At 54.6% G+C, this 20,411-nt stretch overlaps 1 protein-coding gene across 1 annotated transcript; it reads left to right on the plus strand.

Annotated features, from left to right (window-relative positions):
* Positions 1-6,462: 6,462 nt before the first annotated feature.
* Positions 6,463-20,013, plus strand: CAPN11 (calpain 11). Its single transcript, XM_064597658.1, has 21 exons — positions 6,463-6,783; positions 7,141-7,210; positions 9,098-9,216; positions 10,300-10,433; positions 10,612-10,780; positions 13,141-13,224; positions 13,321-13,406; positions 13,600-13,674; positions 13,865-14,025; positions 14,173-14,348; positions 15,688-15,699; positions 16,010-16,221; positions 16,513-16,552; positions 16,651-16,719; positions 16,802-16,859; positions 17,001-17,065; positions 17,334-17,402; positions 17,858-17,936; positions 18,031-18,147; positions 18,842-18,900; positions 18,998-20,013. The coding sequence occupies exons 1-21, from the start codon at positions 6,544-6,546 to the stop codon at positions 19,022-19,024; spliced, it is 2,121 nt and encodes a 706-aa protein (XP_064453728.1). The 5' UTR covers positions 6,463-6,543; the 3' UTR covers positions 19,025-20,013.
* Positions 20,014-20,411: the final 398 nt, after the last annotated feature.

Raw genomic sequence — 20,411 nt, forward strand, 5'->3', positions numbered from 1 at the left:
CTGTGTCCCCCCACTCCAAAGATATGTTGAAATCCTAAACCCCAGTATCTCAGCATGTGACCTTATTTGGAAATGCGGTCATGGCCGAAGTAAATAGTTAAGAGGAAGTCATGCTAGAATAGGGTGGGTCCCTAATCCAATACAACTAGTGTCTGTATGAGGAAAGACACAGAGAAGGGCATGTGAAGACACCATGCCATGTCAGTGGGAAGGTGCCTTTTGAAAAGGAAAGGCTTTCAGGATAAAAGGGTCAAGCTGGGGTGTCAGGGACAATCCTTTCCTAGAAGCATCGGGCTTAAGGAGGGGGCCTCAGACTTGTCCTGATCGGACAGTACAATGAGGACAGCCAGCCTGGTAGAGGTGTCCCCAGGTAGGGGTGCTGGGACTCCCGTCCCCGCAGGGAGATGGCCCTTGGGCTGGTGGGTGGGGACCAGACAGATCAAAAGGGGCTAGGTTACTGACCGTGCCAGCCTGGCGGGGGGAGGGTGGGGGGTGGGCAGTGCGTAGGAAGACAGAAGAGGAAGGCAGCTATTAAAATGTGCCACTGCCCCAGGTCTCCCACTGCAACTGGAGAGTTCTGGGTGGGGGTGGGGGTGGGGGCTCTCCTCCCCCTCCCCCCAGAACCTTCAACTGTCAAGCACCACGCTAGCCACCAACATGCTGTACTCCCCAGGTAGGCGCTGATGGGCCTTGTACCCCTCCTGCACCTCCGCAGACTAGGGCCTCCCCGCAGGGAAGCGCCTGAGCCCCCTGGAGGGTGACCCCTCCATCAGACTGGATGCTCCCTTCCTGACACGGTCCACTGATGGCCAGACCCCCAGGAGCCCTTCCTCCTGCCTCCACTGACAGTAGGGGAGTCGGGGAGAGGAGAGGGACCAGTCACCCCGCTCTCACAGCTGCCTGGGAGGAAGGCTTGTGTGAGGGAAGCCCCAGCAGCCATTAGAGAAATAAAACTCAGGGAACGGAGAGAACGTCTCCCCAGCCCAGAAAAGTGGGCCTCTTGGTCCAAAAAAGACCAGACCCTAAGAGAACCACAGGAACAGGACTCTGGAGGCAGGCCTAGGGACCTGACCTCAGGGCCTGAGGGAGACAGCACCGGGGAGAGGGGCGCTCAGCAGAGTTGACCTGTTCTGTGGGGTGGGGGCTAAGTGGTGGGGGGCAGCCAGTCCCACCAGCAGAAGGGCTCAGCCCTATCCCTCCCGCTATAAAGGGCACCCCAGATCCTGGCTTCTCGGGCCCGCACCATCTGCCTGGGCCCTGGAAGCGTAGGCCTCGCCCTAAGAGAAGACCTAACCCAGTCCTCACTCTTCAGAAGTCCCCTGAGGAGTCTAGACCATGTCTTTGTTTCCTGCCAGCTTTGGAAACTCAGCTGTCCCCAGATCTGCAGGCCTCCGTCTGGTGGGGAGGTTGCACCGCCCTCCGCGACGACTCCCCGCCTGCAGGGGAGACAGGATACACACCTGGGACAGAGAGCTTCCTAGCCACTCGTGGCCACCTGTCTGTCCTTCCCACAGCCAGCCTTGTCTGTCTGTCTCAGCTTGCCCACGCCCCTAGCCCACCTGACAGGACCCGGATCTGTCACCCTCTCTGGAGACATTTTTGGTGATGACTGTGGTGGAGCGTGTGTGTGTGTGTGTGTGTGTGTGTGTGCGCGTGCATGTCCCGGCCAGCCAACTGAGTAATGCGCTCAGACCCAGCACTCCAGAGGGATGAGGAAGCTGAGATTTAACTTCCCAGCCTTGGTCTGCCCTCTGAGGTTCTCCAGTTTTCCTGGACCCCAGCCCCTCCTCTGGTCCTCCCAGACCCCGAGGACAGACCGGCACAGTCACTCCCGGAGGCAGCCAAGTCAGAGGCCTCTGAAGGCGACCCCGTGGTGGAAGGGCAGAGTGGTTCGCCTCACTGCGTGGGTGCCCTTGGGCCCCTCACTTAACCCAGGTCTCTCAACCCGGACACTTGACATTTGGGACTGGATAACTCTTTGTCATGGGGCTGTCCTGAGCACTGTAGGATGTTTAGTGGCCTCTCCAGCCTCTACCCACCGGATACCAGGAGCACCCCCTGCTCCCCAGTTATGCCAACCAAAGAGATCTCTAGACCTTGCCGACCTTGCCGAATGTCCCCTGGAGGGGGGATCTCCCACGTGGAAGACCTCTAGCCCTAATGCCTCCGGGTGGGCCCTGGGATAGGCGTAGGTCACGTGGGACAGTCATCCCTGCCCTGCTGGTGCCCAGGACCAGGGGTGAGGACCAGGTGATGAAACAAGACCAGTTCTGATTCTCATCCCTCCTCGGGATGTTCTGCAGCCTGCCTCTCTGGACCCTCTTCACCTGAAGGGGGTTCCAAGGTTCGTCCCCCACAGGCCTCCCTCCAAGTCTTTCCCTTGCTCTTTGAGCAAAGAAATAAGCCACTTACTCGCCTGCTGCCACAACACGCCCCTTTATTCATTTTCCCCTGGCCTGAGGGAGTGAAAAGGAGTTCCTCTACTATTTCTAAGAGAAAGCCAGAGGGCCTGGGTGGGAAGAGAGAGGGTGGGGGCCAAGGGAGAGGAAGGGGGAAGAATGCCCAGATTCCCACTGCACACACCCTCTTCCCTGCCCCCAACCCTGATCCTTCCAGAACCAGGAAGTTCTGGTGCACCCACCCTCAGGGACCCCTCAGGAAGAAGGAGGCAGTCACTCCGTCACTCCCCCCCCCCCCCCCCGCAAGAACCTCCCAATTATCCCACCTGATCTGGGTAGCCTCTCTCCCCGGCCCCTCCTCCCTGCCTCTATGGCCCGTGAAGCTGAAGAGGGATAGTTTGAGAGGGTCCTCTCAGAGCTCCCTGCAGGCGAGTGCTCACTTCTGACTCCTCGATGCCCAGCACAGACTGAATGTTCCATGAAGGTGGCTGAGATGAGTTACGGTTTGCTCTAAGGAGCTCACACCGAGACAGACAGACACACCGAGATCCCAACATGCTCCTGCATCCTTAGGATCATTGAGTCCTAGGAGGGAGGAGGGCTGCTCTATGATCCCAGTAGGAACTCAAGAAATACCACTCAGCCAGGTCAGTAGGGGAAAGGCCACCATCATCTTCTGAGCACCTACTGAATGCCAATTCATGTACATTGCATCATTTCATCCGGAAACACCCTTCAAGGTAGGATATAGCAGCCTCTTTATGCAGAATAGGAAATCAAGGCTCAGAGACATAAAGCAACTTGCCCGTGGTCACACAGCTACCCACTCTGGTTCAGAGCAGCCCAGCCCCTCTGCTAAAGAGAAATCAGCTGCCTTCTTGACCCCTCTTCCAACACCTTGTCCAGACTCTGCCCCTGCACCGCGGCTCCCTCCTCGTGAGGCCACGAGTGATGGGTAGGAGTTCGGACCAGCCCGCCCCTGCCTGACTGCTCCCCACCAGGTGTGCAGCCTTGAAGAAGCTCAACCTCTCTGGGCCTTGGTTCTTCCATCTGTAGCAGGGAGACAGAACAATAATAAAGCTAGCCATCAGGGTTGTTGGTGTGAGGCTCCCCGGAGCTAATGCATGGAAAGCATTTAGAACCACGCCAAGCTTTGCGCCGGGTCCTCAAACACCGTTAACTAGTATTTTTATAACTGCTTTGTAAGTGCTAGTCCCTTTTACAACTGGGGGAGATTCCTGATATCTTCTCATCACAAACCGTAGGCTCCGAGGAAGAAGCCAAGGACAGGATCTCCCGAGTCTGTCCAGCAAACTCACCCTAATCCTTACGGCCAGTGAACTTTTCTCAGTGGGGGCCAGCAGACTCCAGGCCCCAGGGACCCCAAGGTTACTCCAGAGAAGCCTTTATGCGGTGGCCAGGGCCTTTGCTCATGGCCTGCACCAATGCTCTGGCTTCCCTGGGCTGAGGTGAGCTCTTTTTGGTCCCCAGCCCAGGCATGGCCGATGGGCAGTGCTGGATTGGAGTCTGTAGGGTGCACCATTTACCAGGCATCTGGGGAGAACTCTCCCTAATGGAATGGAGGGTCCCAGGGATGAGCCACATGCCCATCTATCCCTTCACAGGGAGAAACTAACATGCATGACCCTCCACCCTTCTAGGAGCACTGGGGCACATCATTCAAAGCATCTATTAAGCACCTACTATGTGCTCAATGCAGCAACAAACAAAACAGACAAAAATTCCTGCCCTCATAGGCTTTCATTCTAGTGAGGGAGACAAATAAAAAAATAATAATAAATATACATCTGGCCCCTGACGGATAGTCTGTCAGGGACGAGAGTGGGACAGGGAGCTGGGGGGCAGGGCAGGAGACAGAAAACATAGATTTGCAAACGTAGATGAAAAATCCCTACAGTGCAATGCAAGGCATTCATTCATTCATTCATTCATTCATTCATCCCCTGAAAGCATTTCTGAGCCCCTGCTGGGGCCAGGTGCTATGTGAGACAGAGGGAACCCAGTGGTGGTCAGAGAAGCCCCCACCTCCACCCTTGAGAGCTCACAGACAAGCCAACTCAGAACCGGCAGGCAGCGATGGGTGTCCCAACAAAGGAAAGTGCTGGGGGTGGGGGCTGCCCCAAACCCTGCCTGGGACATTAGGGGAGGGTTTCCCCAAGGAGGTGGCATTGAGCAGGGCCTAGAAGTCTGAGCAGGACTTTCCCCAGCGGACAAGGTGTGTGTGTGGGTGCAGGAATGATTCCAGTTGGAGGCACCGAGGCAGGAGCGGTCCAGTGCGGCTGAGAAAAGGCTCCCTGTGCTGGAAGGTGCTGGGCCTCTCGGTGGCAGCCTGGTTTGGGTTTGTCAGGCTGACAAGGGGAGACCATAGGGGCATTCCTGGGCCTAGGGAAGTCCCAAGGAGACACCGCTGTGGGACAGGAGAATGGGTGTGCTTGGTTGGGGTAGTGGGAAGAGTCAAGGGGCATCAGAGACGTTTCGCCACAAATGGCCCATAATCCCCTTAGTTGATGAAGATGGGGAGATGGTGCTATTCCACAGGACTTCCCGCTGCGGAGAGGCACCTCCCTCCATGGGGACTGTCAGGGTAAGGTCACGGGCCTTGTCTGGGGTCTGCAGTCAGACTCCGTCCCATGCCCACCCCTCACCTGTGACCTTGGGCATGCTCCTTGACCTCAGGACCTCTGCTTCCTCTTCGGGTAATTGAGAATATTGCATGGATCTTTCTGGAGGCTGGTGTGCCTGGCGCAGAGCAGGTACTCAGTGCTGTTAGCTTTGCTACTGTAACCCTTCTTGTCTGCCAACTCGAGGGAGGACGAATCACTGAGACCCCCTGCTCTCGCCTCGGTGGAACTCAGCCCTCTGTGGGCTCAGCCTGGGTCTCAACCTCTAGACAGCCTAGACCCCTCCTGCCCCTCCCTGTAGCTGCCCCTTCTTTTCCCCACTCTGATTCCTCCCACACCGCGGCACCAACTGGGCTCTGTTTAACTCAGACCACACCCTTCTACTACTCTCTGTCTCTATGTAGATTGGCCTATTTGGGGCATTTTATATAAATAGAATCATGCAGTCTGTGGTTCTTTGTGACTGCCTTCTTTCACTTAGCATCATGTTTCTGAGGCTCATCCATGTTGTAGCATGGGTCAGTACTTCATTTCTTTTTTTTTTTTTTTGAGAGAGAGCGAACACGCGCGCGTGCACACACATAGACGTTCACGAGCATGCACAAGTTGGGGAGGGACAGAGGGAGAGGGAGAGAGAGAATCTCAAGCAGGCTCCACGCTCAGTGCAGAGCCCTCACAACCCGAGACCATGACCCGAGCCAAAATCAAGAGTCAGATGCTTAACGGACTGAGCCACCCAGGTACCCCCAACACTTCATTTCTTTTTGAATGATATTCTTGTATGAATGATATTCCAGTATGAATGATATTCCATTGTATGTATGTTTCTCGTCTTACTGGTTCTTTTATCAGCTGATGGAACTTGGCGTTTCTTCCCACTTTTTGGCTATTGTGACTAATGCCACGAACATTTGTGTACAAGTTTTTTTTTTTTTTTTAAGATTTTATTTATTTATTTGAGAGAGAGAGAATGAGAAGGAGGAAGGTCAGAGGGAGAAGCAGACTCCCTGCTTGGCAGGGAGCCCGATGCGGGACTCGATCCAGGGACTCCAGGATCATGACCTGAGCTGAAGGCAGTCGCTTAAACAACTGAGCCACCCAGGCGCCCTGTGTACAAGTTTTTTATAGGGACATACGTTCTCCTTTCTCTTGGGTATATACCTAGAGGTGGAATTGCTGGATCAAATGGTAATGATTCTATGTTTAACTGTTTGAGGGATGGCCAGGCTATTTTTCAAAGTGGCTGCACCCTTTTATATTCCCACCAGCAGTGGATGAAGGTTCCAATTTCTCCACATCCTCTCTGACCCTTGTTATTAACAGTCTTTTTTATTATAGCCATCCTAGTGGTGGATCATTGTGGTGGGTTTGCATTTGCCTGGTGACTGATGGTGTTGAGCGTCTTTGTGTATCTTCTTCCGAAAAACTATCTATCCAGATCCCGTGTCCACTTTTTTTAACTGGGTTATCTGTCTTTTCATTGTGAAGCAGAGTCCATTTTCATGGATCGAGGAATGGCGGCTCACGTAAGCCAGAACCGCCTCAGAGCCAAGGGCGTGGGCCAACACCACAATGCCCAGAACTACAATAACCAGAACTATGAGGACCTGCAAGCAGCCTGTCTGAGGAGGGGAGAACTGTTCGAGGACTCCTTTTTCCCCGCCGAACCCAGTTCCCTGGGCTTCAAGGATCTGGGCCCCAGCTCCAAAAACGTGCAGAACATCTCCTGGCAGCGGCCTGGTGTGGGTATTGGGAGGGGAGGCGTGGATGCCTTGTCGGAGTGGGAGGACTGTCCGTCATGAGGCCCCTGTCACTTTGAAATCTCCCATCCCCCGACCCTCTATCCTGACCCTGGATCAGGCCTGGGGACAGTTCTGGCCCTGCTTACGCCAAACCTCTCAGAGAACCCCTGGGAAAGTCCCTCACTGACCTTGGCTGTCCCATCGTACAACTCTGCCGAGCCGGTCCAGTGACCTTCCCCTTCCGGTGCCATGTTTTCCCCTAGAACTTGGAGGTGGACGTCATTCCCCAGAAATGGTGAGAGGGAGGTTAGGAGGGGGATGTCCGGGCGCCCTAAAATCCTTATTCCTTCTCTGCAGCAAATCACAAGCAATCCTCACTTCATTGTGAACGGGATCAGTCCAACAGACATCTGCCAAGGCGTACTTGGTGAGTGGGGAGCAAGAAAGCTGGTGTGGAAGGAGGGCGTGAATCGCGGAAGAAGGCTGAGGTAGGGGGAGTGCCAGGGTGTCTTTTGAGGCTGGGGAGCTGGGGCCCCCTAGGTTCAGACAATCTCTCCTCTTTCCCTGCCCCTCCCCTTCTGAGGAGAGGGTAGTGAGGCTGCCAGGTATATTCTCCCTGCTCCACCCCCACCAGTGTGATTCCAGCCCCGCCGGCCGCTCTGGGTCTGGAAGTAAGCTGGGTGGTCTATCAGTTACCCATCGCCACATAATCAATTGTCCCCAAGACTTAGTGATTTAAAGCAATGACAAACATCTATCATCTCAGTTTCTGTGGGTCAATAATCCGTAAGGAACAGAGCAGGTGGGGTCTGACTCAGTCTCTCATGAGGCTGCCATCAAGATATCAGGGGGAGCCCTGTTCATCTGAGGGTTTCACAGGAGCTGCAGGATCCACTCCCAAGATGGCACGCTCTCGGGCCGGGAGACCTCCATTCCCTGCTTCGTAGGCTTCCCCGTAGGACCGCCTGAGTGTCCACACAACCTGCTAGCTGGTCCCCCAGACAGGGTGACCCAAGAGAGAGAACAAAGAGGAAACTGTCATGCCTTTTACCGCCTCAGGAGAACACACACACGGTCCCCTCCACCACATTCCATTTGGTTGAAGCAAGCCTGGAATCTGGCCCACGTTCAAGGGGAAGGAGTTAGGCTCTGCCTCCCGAGCGGGGGAGAGTCAAAGAGCTTGAGGACCTATTTTTTAAGCACCTGCAGGAAAAAAAAAACAAAAACAAAACAGGGAAAAAAAAAAAAAGCGCCTGCAGGTGCCAAAACTTGCTCCGTCTCACGTATCAAATAAAGGAGCACTAAGTCCCTCGGCCCACTCTCCCACGGGCTCCTGTGACAGCCCCAACTCAGCCCCCGAGGAAGGGCTCCTCCAAACCCTTCATTGCATCTTCAGGGGTAAGACCAGGGCGGCCTTCCTCTGGGGCTGAGTTCTGTCGTATCTGTGGCAGAGAAAAGCGCAGGTTGTGGGCAGGGCGGAAGCCAAGGACACCTCAGGCCTCACGTCTGCCGCTGCAGGAGGAGAGCTGGCTTCCTCCTGGTTAGGTGTCCTTTTGGCAATGGAGGATTGGAGTGTCCTTAACCACCCCCCCACCCTCTGCCTCCCCCCCAACGGTACCCCAGGTAGCCACGAGGCCACTGGTAATCACAGACGCTTTCCCGGTGCCCTCAGCCTGAGCCTGGCCTGGAACACGCTCAGGGTACCACCCTGCGCTCGGCCCCACCCAGCAAGGTCCGAGGTACCCAGGAGAGCGATTTCGATGGATGACCTTGGCCTAGGGATACTGCCCCTAGGCCCCATCAATGCCTAGCCCCAGGGACCCAGCCGGGGTACGGACTAAACCCTTTGGGTCTCCAGTATGATGTGGGTGGCATCAGGGAGAGATGTCTTGATTGCTACACCGATGTAATCATAGAGTAGAAGTAGAAGGCAGGGGGCATGGGGAGAGGTGACTGGATTTGTTCAAGGGATGGGAGAAAACCGGCTCTCTCCACAAAGCAGATCTCAGGGTAAGGAGCAAGACGAAGGCCAAATACTTCCTCCCCAAATCCAAAAACCGAAGCATCTGGCTCAAATTTGTGAATCTCTTACCTAATAGAAAAGGTAAAGAGGCTCACTCCCAGAGCCTGCTCCTTCAGCCCTGTTTCTCCCTACTAGACTCCTTCCTGAACAATCCTTAGTGGGACGGCCAGAGGAGGCGCAGCTCTGTGGGGGAGGGGCCACAGAGCCCGTTCCTGCTCCTTTAGGGCTTGGATTCTGGGACCCAGGCTCACAAAATGGGAGGGAGAGGCAACCCCCTTCCTGTCTTTCCAGGGGACTGCTGGCTGCTGGCTGCCATCGGCTCCCTTACCACGTGCCCCAAACTGCTGTACCGTGTGGTACCCAGGGGGCAGAGCTTCAGGAAGAACTACGCTGGCATTTTCCATTTTCAGGTGAAGGCTGATTTGGAAGCCGGAGTTGTTTTGTGGTGTGTGTGTGTGTGTGTGTGTGTGTGTGTGAGAGAGACAGAGACAGAGACAGAGGGAAAGAGGGGAGGGAGAAAGAAGAAGAATTATATGTGCTTTGAAGTTACCTTTTTTCTTTTCTTTTTGAAAAATGACTTTTATTAGGGTGGGCTTTTGTCTAATTATCAGAGAAATATCTGCTCACTAAAGAAATCATGTAAGCTAATTTTTTAAAGCCCCAAAAGAAAATAATCGTTATCAGTTCGCGGCTCTCCTCCTGCTTCTGTCTCTCTCTCTCTCCCTCTCTGTCTCTCTGTCTCTTTCTCTTGGTAGAAATGTGTGCATGTGTGTGTGTGTGTGTGTGTTTATGTGTGTATATGACATTAGGAGTCAAAAGTCAGTCAGGGTCACATAATTTTTGTAATCTGCTCTTTAAGTTTAGTGCCATGGACAAATTCCCCACATCACAAAACTATTTCTTAGAATCACAAGAGTTTTTTAAAACCTCAGAAATCCGGGCGCCTGGGTGGTTCAGTTGGTTAAGCGACTGCCTTCGGCTCAGGTCATGATCCTGGAGTCCCGGGATCGAGTCCCGCATGGGGCTCCCTGCTCGGCAGGGAGTCTGCTTCTCCCTCTGACCCTCCTCCCTCTCATGCTCTCTGTCTCTCATTCTCTCTGTCTCAAATAAATAAATAAAATTAAAAAAAAATAATAAAACCTCAGAAATCCTAAAGCCCAGCCAAGGTCAAAAGTGGGTGGTGTCCCTCCGGAGGCCCTCGCAGAAACTGGAGTTGAGGCTGGGGGCAAGGTTCAGGCTTTTCATTGCCTCTCACCCACGCCTTGGCCGTTCTGGGGAGTGGGCGCTCTGCCGCGGGCGTGTGGCTGATCCTGGCCACCAGGAGGTGCTCGCATAACACAGCTCTTACACAAGGAGTGTGTGTGCGCATGCAGGGGTGGGTAGGTGTGCTCGTGGGAGGGGGTGTGGCGCATGTGTGCACGCATGTGCTTGGAGGAAGGCCTGCGCCACACAGATGCCCTAAGCCCCACTGAGGTCCACCTTGCCGCCCACAGATTTGGCAGTTTGGGCAGTGGGTGGACGTGGTGGTGGACGACCGGCTGCCCACCAAGAACGGCAAGCTGGTGTTCGTGCATTCCGCTGAGCGCACTGAGTTCTGGAGTGCCCTGCTGGAGAAGGCATATGCCAAGTGAGTGCCCCAAGCTGGGCTTGCCTCCAAGCCTGCCCTGACAGCTAGGGGGGCAGCTGGAATCAGGGGAAAAGGCAGAGGGAGGTCAGGGCATCCCTTCCTTCCCTCCCCACGCCCTCCCATGTCCAAGCTGAACTGTCTATCCCAGGGCGCAAAAGTGCCCTCTCTGTGCCCACAGGCTGAATGGGTCCTATGAAGCACTGTCGGGGGGCAACACCGTGGAGGGCTTTGAGGACTTCACGGGGGGCGTGACCTATAGCCTCCAACTCCAGAAGCCCCCTCGGAACCTGCTGAGGATGCTTAGGAAGGCCGTCGGGCGATCCTCCCTCATGGGCTGCTCCATCGAAGTAAGCCATACTTGGTCCTGCCTCAGGGCCTTTGTACCTGCTGTGGCTTTCACCTAGAAGGTTCTTTCCCCAGAGAGCTGCATGACTACTAGCTCCTCCTCATTCACATCTCAGCTCAAATGCCCCTTCCTCAGGCTTCTCTTCTCTACCTCCCAATCTAAATCAGTTGCTCCTAACCTCATTTGCTCTTTGTTTTTTATTTTCCCTTCAGCATTCATGGTGCTCAGTCATGGTCTTACTTATCAGTATTGTTATTCACAACCTGTCTTCTCCCGGCTGTTTCAGTCAGTGAGGGCAGTGACTTCTCTCATTCACTGCTGGATCCCAGGACTTAGGGTGCTGCTTGGCATGAAGTAGACGCCCAGCAAATAAATATTTATTCAAATAAATAAATGAACCCAGAGCGCAACCATATGACCCTGCAGTTGCATTCTTGGGCTTTTATCCCAGAGAAATGAAGACTTATGTCCACACAAAAGCCCGCACACAAATGTTCACAGGGGCTTTATTCATAGTAGCCAAAAACTGGGAACAGTCTAGATGTCTTCAGTGAGTGACTCATTAAACTGTGGTGCATATATGCCGTGGGACATGACTCAGCAATAAAAGGAAATGAACTATTGATACACGCAACTACTTGGATGAATCCCAAGGGAATTAAGCTGAATGAAAAAACCAAAGAGTTCCATTTCCCTGACAGTCTTGACATGATAAAATTATTTTAAGATTTTATTTTATTTTGTATTTTTTTTAAGAGATACACAAATAGAGAGAGAGAGCGCGTGTGCGAGTGGGGGCTGGGGCTGGGGGTGGAGGGGCAGAGAGAGAGGGAGAGAGAGAATCCCAAGCGGGCTCCGCACTCATCACAGAGCCCGACTGGAGCTCAATCTCACCACCCTGAGATCATGACCTGAGCCGAAGTCAAGAGACGCTTAATCGGCTGAGCCACCCAGGTGCCCCTTTTAAGATTTTATTTTTAAGTAATCTCTGCACCCAACATGGGGTTCAAATTTACAACCCTGAGATCAAGAGTGGCACACTCCACCATCTGAGCCGGCCAGGTGCCCCGAAATGACAAACTTTTTTAAAAATGGAGAACAGGGGCGCCTGGGTGACTCCATCGGCTGAGTGTCTGACTCTTAACTTCAGCTCAGGTCAAGATCTCAGATCCTGGGATCTGTCTGCCTCAGGCTCTGCACTCGGCGGGGGTGGGGGGTCTACCTGAAGACTCTCTCCCTCTGCCCCCTCCCTCACCCCCAGTTACGCACGTGTTCTCTAGCTCTGGCGTGAATAAATAAAATCTTAAAAAATAATAAAATAAAAAGAAAATGAAAGTGGAGAACTGATTAGCAGTTGTGAGAGGTCAGGGAAGACGACAGCAAGAGGAGGCGGGCCTGGTTATCAGAGGGTAGCCCGGGGGATTCCTGCCGTGCTGGGTGGGGACGGTTCTGTGGTGGTGGTGCAGAGAGCACACATGGGGTACAATTGCACAAAACATACATAAAGGACTACTGGCAAAAGTGGGGACATTTGTAGAAGCCTGACAGATTGCATCAACATCATGACAGTCTTGCTATTGCTATTGTACTACAGTTTTGCGAGATGTTACCACTGGGGGAAATGATACGGGATGCATTGGATCTTTCTGGATTTTTTCTTGTTTTCCGTAGGCTCCATGCCCAATGCAGGGCTTGAACTCATGACCCCAAGACCAAGAGTTGCCCACTCTACTGGCCGAGCCAGCCAGGCGCCCCTCCCTGGATTATTTCTTATAACTGCATGGGAATCTACAATTATTTGCAAATACCAGGTTTAATTTAAAAAACAAAAAACAAAAAACAAAAGTGAACCCCAGGGCGCCTGGGTGGCTCAGTTGGTTAAGCATCTGCCTTCGGCTCAGGTCATGATCCCGGGGTCCTGGGATCGAGCCCCACATCGGGCTCCTGGCTCAGCGGGGAGTCTGCTTCTCCCTCTCCCTCTGCCCCTCCCCTCTGCTCATGCTCTCTCTCTCTCTTTCTCTCAAATAAATAAATAAAATCTTAAAAAGTGAACCCCGAGGGGCGCCTGGGTGGCTCAGATGGTTAAGCGTCTGCCTTCGGCTCAGGTCATGATCCCAGAGTCCTGGGATCGAGCCCCACATCGGGCTCCTGGCTCAGCGGGGAGTCTGCTTCTCCCTCTCCCTCTGCTTCTCCCACTGCTCATGCTCTCTCTCTATATATATCTCTGTGTCTCAAATGAATAAATAAACTCTTTAAAAAAATAAAAATAAAAAAAAGTGAACCCCGAGAGTGCTCACATCTCTTCGGGGGCCCCAGTGCCTCTGACCAGATCCTGAATTCCTCTCCTTCTCTGTTCTGTAGGTCACCAGCGATACCGAGTTGGAGACTTTGACCCAGAAGATGCTGGTGAGGGGGCATGCTTACTCCGTGACCGGCCTCCAGGACGTGAGTCTGCCAACCGCATGCTATCCTGAGCAAAGGAGCCCCGGGGAATCCCTCCTGCCTGAGGCCCCTGACCTTTGGCCACACCCCTCCCACCAGGTCTCGTACCAAGGCAGGACAGAGACCCTGATTCGGGTCCGGAATCCCTGGGGCCGGATCGAGTGGAACGGAGCCTGGAGTGACAAGTAAGCGCCCCTGACCAGCACTGTCCGGTGAGGGGCAGAGCGCCCAGCAGGCCCACGAGCGAGGCAGTGCCACCCACCAGATTCTCCATCTAACTCAGGACCCTCACAGGCAGGGGTGGGGGAATCCCTTGGGGAGGACCAAAATGCCTCCTGAGCCCCGCCCCTCTCCCTCCACCGCCTGTCTCTGCTCCAGCGCCAGGGAGTGGGAAAACGTGGCACCCGACGTCCAGAAGCAGCTCCTGCTCAGGAAGGAGGACGGGGAGTTCTGGTCAGTGCAGCTCGGGGCAGGGAGGGGGGCGGGGGGCTTCCTCTGCCCCCATGCCCCGTCCCTTCCTTTCCTCGCCACCCTCGCACCTGTGCCTTTGATGGAGAGGCTCCTGGGGGGGTAGGAGGGGAGCTATGGGTGTGGGGATGCCGCAGGCTCCAGCCGTCACCCCGCCCCTGCCCCCGCACCGCAGGATGTCCTACGAGGACTTCCTGGACAACTTCACGCTGCTGGAGATCTGCAACCTGACGCCCGATGCCCTCGCGGGGGACCACAAGAGTTCCTGGCACACCACCTTCTATGAGGGCAGCTGGCGACGTGGCAGCACTGCGGGGGGCTGCAGGAACCACCTTGGTGGGTGACGGGACCCAGGGCCCACCGTGCAGGACGTTGGGGCCCCCCCAGATCCCGCCGGGCCCCGTCGAGGAGGCAGGCCCCGGGGCTGGGAAGCCCGTCCACCCCGGGGAAGGGCAGGGCCCTGCTGACCTGCTTCCTCCACAGACACGTTCTGGAGCAACCCCCAGTTTAGGATCTCTCTCCCCGAGGAGGACGACGACGACGACCCAGAGGACGACCAAGCCGTCTGCACCTGCCTGGTGGCCCTGATGCAGAAGAACTGGCGACGGGCGCGGCCCCAAGGAGCCCAGCTGCAGACCATTGGCTTTGTCATCTACATGGTGGGCACTCCAGCAGGTCCCCCAGCCAGTCTCTTGCTCCCTTGCCTGGCCTCACCCCTGCAACACCCTTCCGAAGGCCTTACGAATAGGAAGGCCTTCCAGGAAGAGGAAGGAGATGGAGCACCAGGGAGGTGGGGTTACTTGCCCAAGTTCACACACCCAAGGCTCAGAAACAGAGCCTGTGTCCTGATTCCCAGACGCTCTGAGACTTCTCCACACCATCCCCAAGTCTCCCCGCCCAGATACCCCCACACAGAGCATTGACTCCAGCAGCCAAGAGAAATCCCTGGCAATGTTTCCAAAATCGTGCTTTGCAAAATCTTATAAATGACCATTTGTTCAAATAGTTATGGAGCCCCTGCTGTGTGCCAGGCCCCAGTCCACTCTCCACTGGGTCAGTAGTGAACAAACATAGACACAAGTCTTGCCCTCCTTCTAGGCTGGGAGCCCACCAGGTTAACAGACACCAGACATGCCTCAAGATATTTCCAAGGTTAGATGTGGTCCTTCAGGAAAGGTTATATTCTCTACTTCCCACCCTGAGCTCTGCAGGGCATCAACGTGTTAAAGGCTCTGGTTATCTCTAGAGGAGAACAACATATTTATCTTGGTCTACCCCACCTTTTTACAGAACTAATGGGTCTAACCCACTTGGTCTAACCCACCTTTTTTTTTTTTTTAAGAATTTATTTATTTATTTGACACAGAGAGACACAGCGAGAGAGGGAACACAAGCAGGGGGAGTGGGAGAGGGAGAAGCAGGCTTCCCGCTGAGCAGGGAGCCCGATGCGGGGCTCGATCCCAGGACCCTGGGATCATGACCTGAGCCGAAGGCAGACGCTTAACGACCGAGCCACCCAGGCGCCCCTCTAACCCACCTTTTTACAGAATTATTTTACAGAACTATGTTTTACGCTCCATTTCGGTAATCACCTATTACCTTCCTGCAGGATAGGAATGTTCCATGGAAAATGCTCACGTTCAGGAAAATGCTCTCCTAGATTTTCATCCCAGCTGATTTTTAGCAGTGTGACGTTGAGCACGTTACCTCACCTCTTGGGATTCGGTTTCTTGTCCTTAACCTGCCGTGGTAGAAATGTCCCCCCACTGGCAAAACTTTGTATAAACTGTACTTTGCTCTCCCAAACTTAGGGACTATCAATATTAATGCTAGGACTTTTAGCTATTCGAGCCCATGCCCCACCCTGCCACCAGTGTCCCAGGGCCCTTAACACCCCCCAACACACACACACACACACACACACAGTACCTGGCTTGTACAGGCCTGAGCCCCTTCACCATCCTGGGGCTCTGACTTCCCTCTCTCTTCTCTTCCTAGGTCCCAAAAGAGGTACAGAAGATGTGGGGCTTGATTCTGGGCAGGCGCTACCCCACCTCTGGCTGCATGTGGATGGGCAAAGGGTGGAATTCAGCCAAGGGCTCTCAGGGCCGCTGGGTTAGGATTCCAGTGCCCTAGGGCCCCAGGTGGGAGTTGGGGCAGGAGATCATACTGGGGTTACCTGCCAGGTGGGTGGTGTCCAGGACTGGTCAGTTTGTGGTGACACCTCCCGCAACCCTTGCCCAGCCAGGCTTCACTTTCGGGGTCCCTCTCGCCTTACCCTCCCATGCCAGCCCTGTACCCACCTCCAAGGCACATATAGTTTCAGAACATCCAGGATATTCGCTTGAAGAAGGACTTCTTCATAAAGTATCAGGACCATGGCTTCTCAGAGATCTTTACTAACTCACGTGAGGTGAGCAGCCATCTCCGGCTGCCTCCGGGGGAGTATGTCATCATTCCCTCCACCTTTGAGCCACACAGGGATGCTGACTTCCTGCTTCGGGTCTTCACAGAGAAGCACAGCGAGTCCTGGTGAGAAGCCCTGCCTCACTGCTCCAAGGCCACCTGCCCAAGAGCTGTAGGATGACACGCTTAGGGAGCAGTCATCGGGTCCTCCCCAAATCTACCTCTCTTTTAAGTCAGGGAAACTGAGGCACAAGGACGGGGAGTCCCAGTTGGGAGCAAACCAGAATCAGAACCCAGATCCCATGCAGCCTGTTCCACGTTGCTTCAGATACATGACATGATCTCACAACCACCCCACTAAAATCCCTGTCTCCCTGATCCCGGATAACTCCCAAGACTTCCTCCACTTTTGCTCAGGGAACTGGATGAAGCCAACTATGCTGAGCTACTCCAAGAGGTGAGGGGAGGCTGTGGGGTGGAGGGATCAGAGGAAGCATCTGGGGAGTGTGAAGGAACTTTCGGGACTGGGTCCCCTTCTCACTCCTTTCCCTGCAGGAGAAATTCTCTGAGAAGGACATAGATCAGGACTTCATACACTTGTTTGAGATAGTGGCAGGAGGAGAGGTGAGAGGCTGAGGGCTGGGTGCCCAAAGGAGGTGGCCAGGGTGAAGGTGCCAGAGAAGAGATTGACGGTCCCCCTTCCTAGGGCAAGGAGATCGGCATGTATGAGCTACAGAAGTTGCTCAACAAGGTGGTCACCAAACGTGAGTCTTCCAACCCTCCCCCTGCCCCCTGCCACTCACAACCTTTCCCCTACAGCTTCTGCCCCACCTCGACCATTCCCTGCATCCCCCACAATGCCCCACTCACTCCTTCTGTCTTCCCGCCCCTTCCCTCCCTCACAGTCAGAAACTTCAGGACCACGGGCTTCGGCCTAGACGTGTGCCGCTGTATGGTCAACCTCATGGATGTATCTTCTTGTCCAGTGCTCTCCCACCCCTGACCCCCACCCCAAGCCTGGCCCCCAGAGGTGGCCACCTCTCTGGCCAGCCATGCCCTCCTTCCTGCTGGGGATTAGACTCTAAGGTAGCAAAAGATGCCATTCTGGCTGTTAACATAGTGACCACACAGGAATCCCTGGTCTCACACAGCCCCCCACTCAGTGAGCCCCTCTGCTTCCCTGACCCCAAGATACTCTCTTCACGCTCCCTCCTCTGACATCCTTGACCACCCCCCAGAAAGATGGCTCTGGCAAGCTGGGGCTTCCCGAGTTCCAGATCCTGTGGAAAAAAATCAAGAAATGGACGGTAAAAAAAAAAATTTGAAAGGACAGTTTATGGTGGGCAGAGAGGGCGGTCCTCAAGAGTGATGGGGATTAGTAAGGATGATGCTAGAACGGGAGCCCCCGACTAGACACACACATGCACAGGACAGGACAGGATCTGTGCAAGTGTTTGTGTATTAGCTGGCCAAAATAGTTAACAATCAGTACAGTCCAGGCATCAGCCCGCTTAAAGGGTACATGCGGAAGGCCCAGTTGGGAGTGGGTCTTTCCGACTACTGACTCAGTTTCCAACCCGCTCCCTTGCCAGACGTCCCCTACAGTCACTAGATGACAGGAATACTGGGCACTCAGGGAGTGGGCCAGGGTAGGCAGCCCTGGGTCTTGGGTAGCCCTTGTAGGTTAACTGTACGAAAGCATTTCATTATTTCAACCACCACCCTATGCACACGGCCCTGCCTCATCTGTCTGTCCCTTCAGGACATCTTCCGAGAGTGTGACGAGGACCACTCAGGCAGCTTGAACTCCTATGAGATGCGCTTGGCAATCGAAAAAGCAGGTTAGCAGGGGGTCAGGAGAGGGTTTGGGGGCAGGGAGGGAGGAAGCAGTGGCCAGAGGGCTGGACTCCCCGTCCGCACTCCTCTCTCTCCCAGGCATCAAGCTGAATAACAAGGTGTCGCAGGTGCTGGTGGCCAGGTACGCAAACGACGACATGATCGTGGATTTTGACAGCTTCATCAGCTGCTTCCTGAGGCTGAAGGCCATGTTCAGTGAGTCAGTCATCTGCCCACTCCCCACCCTGGGCTAAGGACCAGGGCAGCCTCCCACACACCCACATGAGGAGCACTCTGCTCCCAAACCACGCCCCCTTAAGAGCACAGATGATCTGGGTTCAAATCCCAGCTCCACCACTTGTTGGCTCTGTGCCTTGAGCAAGTCATTTATCTCTCTGTGGCTCTGTCCTCTGTTCTCATCTATAAAATGTGGGCAACAGGGGCGCCTGGGTGGCTCAGTCGTTCAGCGTCTGCCTTCGACTCAGGTCATGATCTCAGGGTCCTGGGATCGAGCCCCACATCGGGCTCCCTGCGCGGCGGAAAGCCTGCTTCTCCCTCTCCCACTCCCCCTGCTTGTGTTCCCCTCTCTCGCTGTGTCTCTCTCTGTCAAACAAATAAATAAAATCTTTAAAAATAAATAAATAAAAAATAAAATGTGGACAACAACAGTATTGACCTCCTAGGATGGGGGTCCAGAACACAGGGGTTCGCATATGGCGACACTTAGCATATGGCTCCTAGCAAGACCATGAGGTGTTATCCTTAAGTCTTTCCGGGGTTGAGGGTGAGCTGAGAAGCAGCAAGGGACAGCTTCTTACGCCCTTTCTGACATCCTGCCTCTTTGGGAGTGGGTCTTGCAGACCACAGACTCAGCTCCCAAACCGCTCCCCTTGCCTCCTTTCCGAAACAGCTTACTTTCTGTCCATGGACCCCAAGAATACTGGCTATATTCACCTGAATCTGACCCAGGTACATGGAAGGGATTTTCTGGCACTCCCACTCACGGCTCCCCCAGCCATCCTGCCCACCCCCCCCATCCTTGGATCTGCTTCTTTTCTCCCCACAGTGGCTGCAGACAACCATGTGGGGATAGAGGAGCTCCAGGAGCCTGGCTCCCATCACCACCACCACCAGTGTGGGGCTTCTGGCCCCAGAGCAGGGCCTTCTTTGCTGCGCTCGGCTCTGCGGTCTCTGCTGATGGAATGGGCTCCAGCTAGTAGCACCCGGGCCCCGGATGCTGAGCTTCCTCCATCGCCACCCTCCCATCGCCACCCTCCCAGCCCAACGTGTTTCTCTTTTTCCCCAGCCTGCTTCTGGTGGCTGGATTCCCCCGTGTCTCTCTCTCTCTCTCTCTGAGTATATTTTCCCGAGATTAAGTGTCACTTCCGCAGTGGCTGTGGAGGCTCTCCACACTTTCCTGCTCACACCCTCCCGCTCACTGGCCTCCTGGCCCAGCCCCTCTCTTCTCTGCCTCACTTGGGGGCGTTATAATAAACAGCCCATGCCGCTGGCTTCCATGTCCCGTGTTTCTATGCCAAGAAAATTCTGGCGGGGGTGGAAATCACTTCCCCAGCCCCAAAGAGGGGCCCCACTAGCTCTCAGGGTGTCACCCTACTTCCAGGGAAGAATGTGTGACTGTTACAAAGACTAGAGGGCGCTGTTGACATTTATGTGCGGCACGAGGGATGCTAAAGGCACAGCAGTCCCTCCCGGCGGACTGTACTGAGCAGGGTACCAAGGAGCAGCATGGGAGGAGACCGCACTGGGCAAAGTTAGGGGCCCATAGGGCCCTAGCCTCCTCTCTCCTCCCCTGGGGTCTCCAAAGGTGACAATGCAGGTGTCTCAAAGGTCAAAAATCCATCACCCCCACCAGCTAGCAGATCATAGAAATGAACGGACCCTCCTGGGTGTGAGGCCAGGAGGGCTGAGGACTGTGGCCACAGGTGAGTTCCTGCCTGCATAGAAGGCGTTCTGGTTCAAATCATTTTTATTTTTATTTATTTATTTATTTTTTTTTTTTTAAAGATTTTATTTATTTGACAGAGAGAGACACAGCGAGAGAGGGAACACAAGCAGGGGGAGTGGGAGAGGGAGAAGCAGGCTTCCCGCAGAGCAGGGAGCCCGATGTGGGACTCGATCCCAGGACCCTGGGATCATGACCTGAGCCGGAGGCAGTCGCTCAACCGACTGAGCCACCCGGGCGCCCTCAAATCATTTTTATTGTTAGAGACTTGCTGCCTGCCAAACTACTGCCCTCCCAGAAAGGATCAAGGGACCCTCGGTCCCCCAGTTCTGGACCTTGGAGTCTCTACCCCCAGATCCCCCTCCCCCAGCCTCTCGCTGCAGTGAGAAGCCCAGACCACCTACGGCAGCCCCTCAACTGCATATCGCCTATCCTTCCAGATCTTTCCATGGCTTCCCCTCTGGTCTCTCCGGCCTATACAATGGGTCCTGTGCGTGCAAGCTGTTTAGCCTCTTGG

The sequence above is a fragment of the Mirounga angustirostris genome, unplaced genomic scaffold, assembly GCF_029215605.1.
Source record: "Mirounga angustirostris isolate CCGP_5_RB_7025 unplaced genomic scaffold, mMirAng1.0.hap1 SCAF_8, whole genome shotgun sequence".
Lineage (NCBI taxonomy): Eukaryota > Metazoa > Chordata > Mammalia > Carnivora > Phocidae > Mirounga > Mirounga angustirostris.

Coding starts and splice junctions, on each gene's coding strand:
- CAPN11 (XM_064597658.1), top strand. CDS start 6,544: ATGGATCGAGGAATGGCGGCTCACGTAAGCCAGAACCGCCTCAGAGCC. Junction 10,434..10,611: donor CTGGAGAAGGCATATGCCAA/GTGAGTGCCCCA, acceptor CTGTGCCCACAG/GCTGAATGGGTCCTATGAAG. Junction 16,860..17,000: donor CAACAAGGTGGTCACCAAAC/GTGAGTCTTCCA, acceptor CCTCCCTCACAG/TCAGAAACTTCAGGACCACG.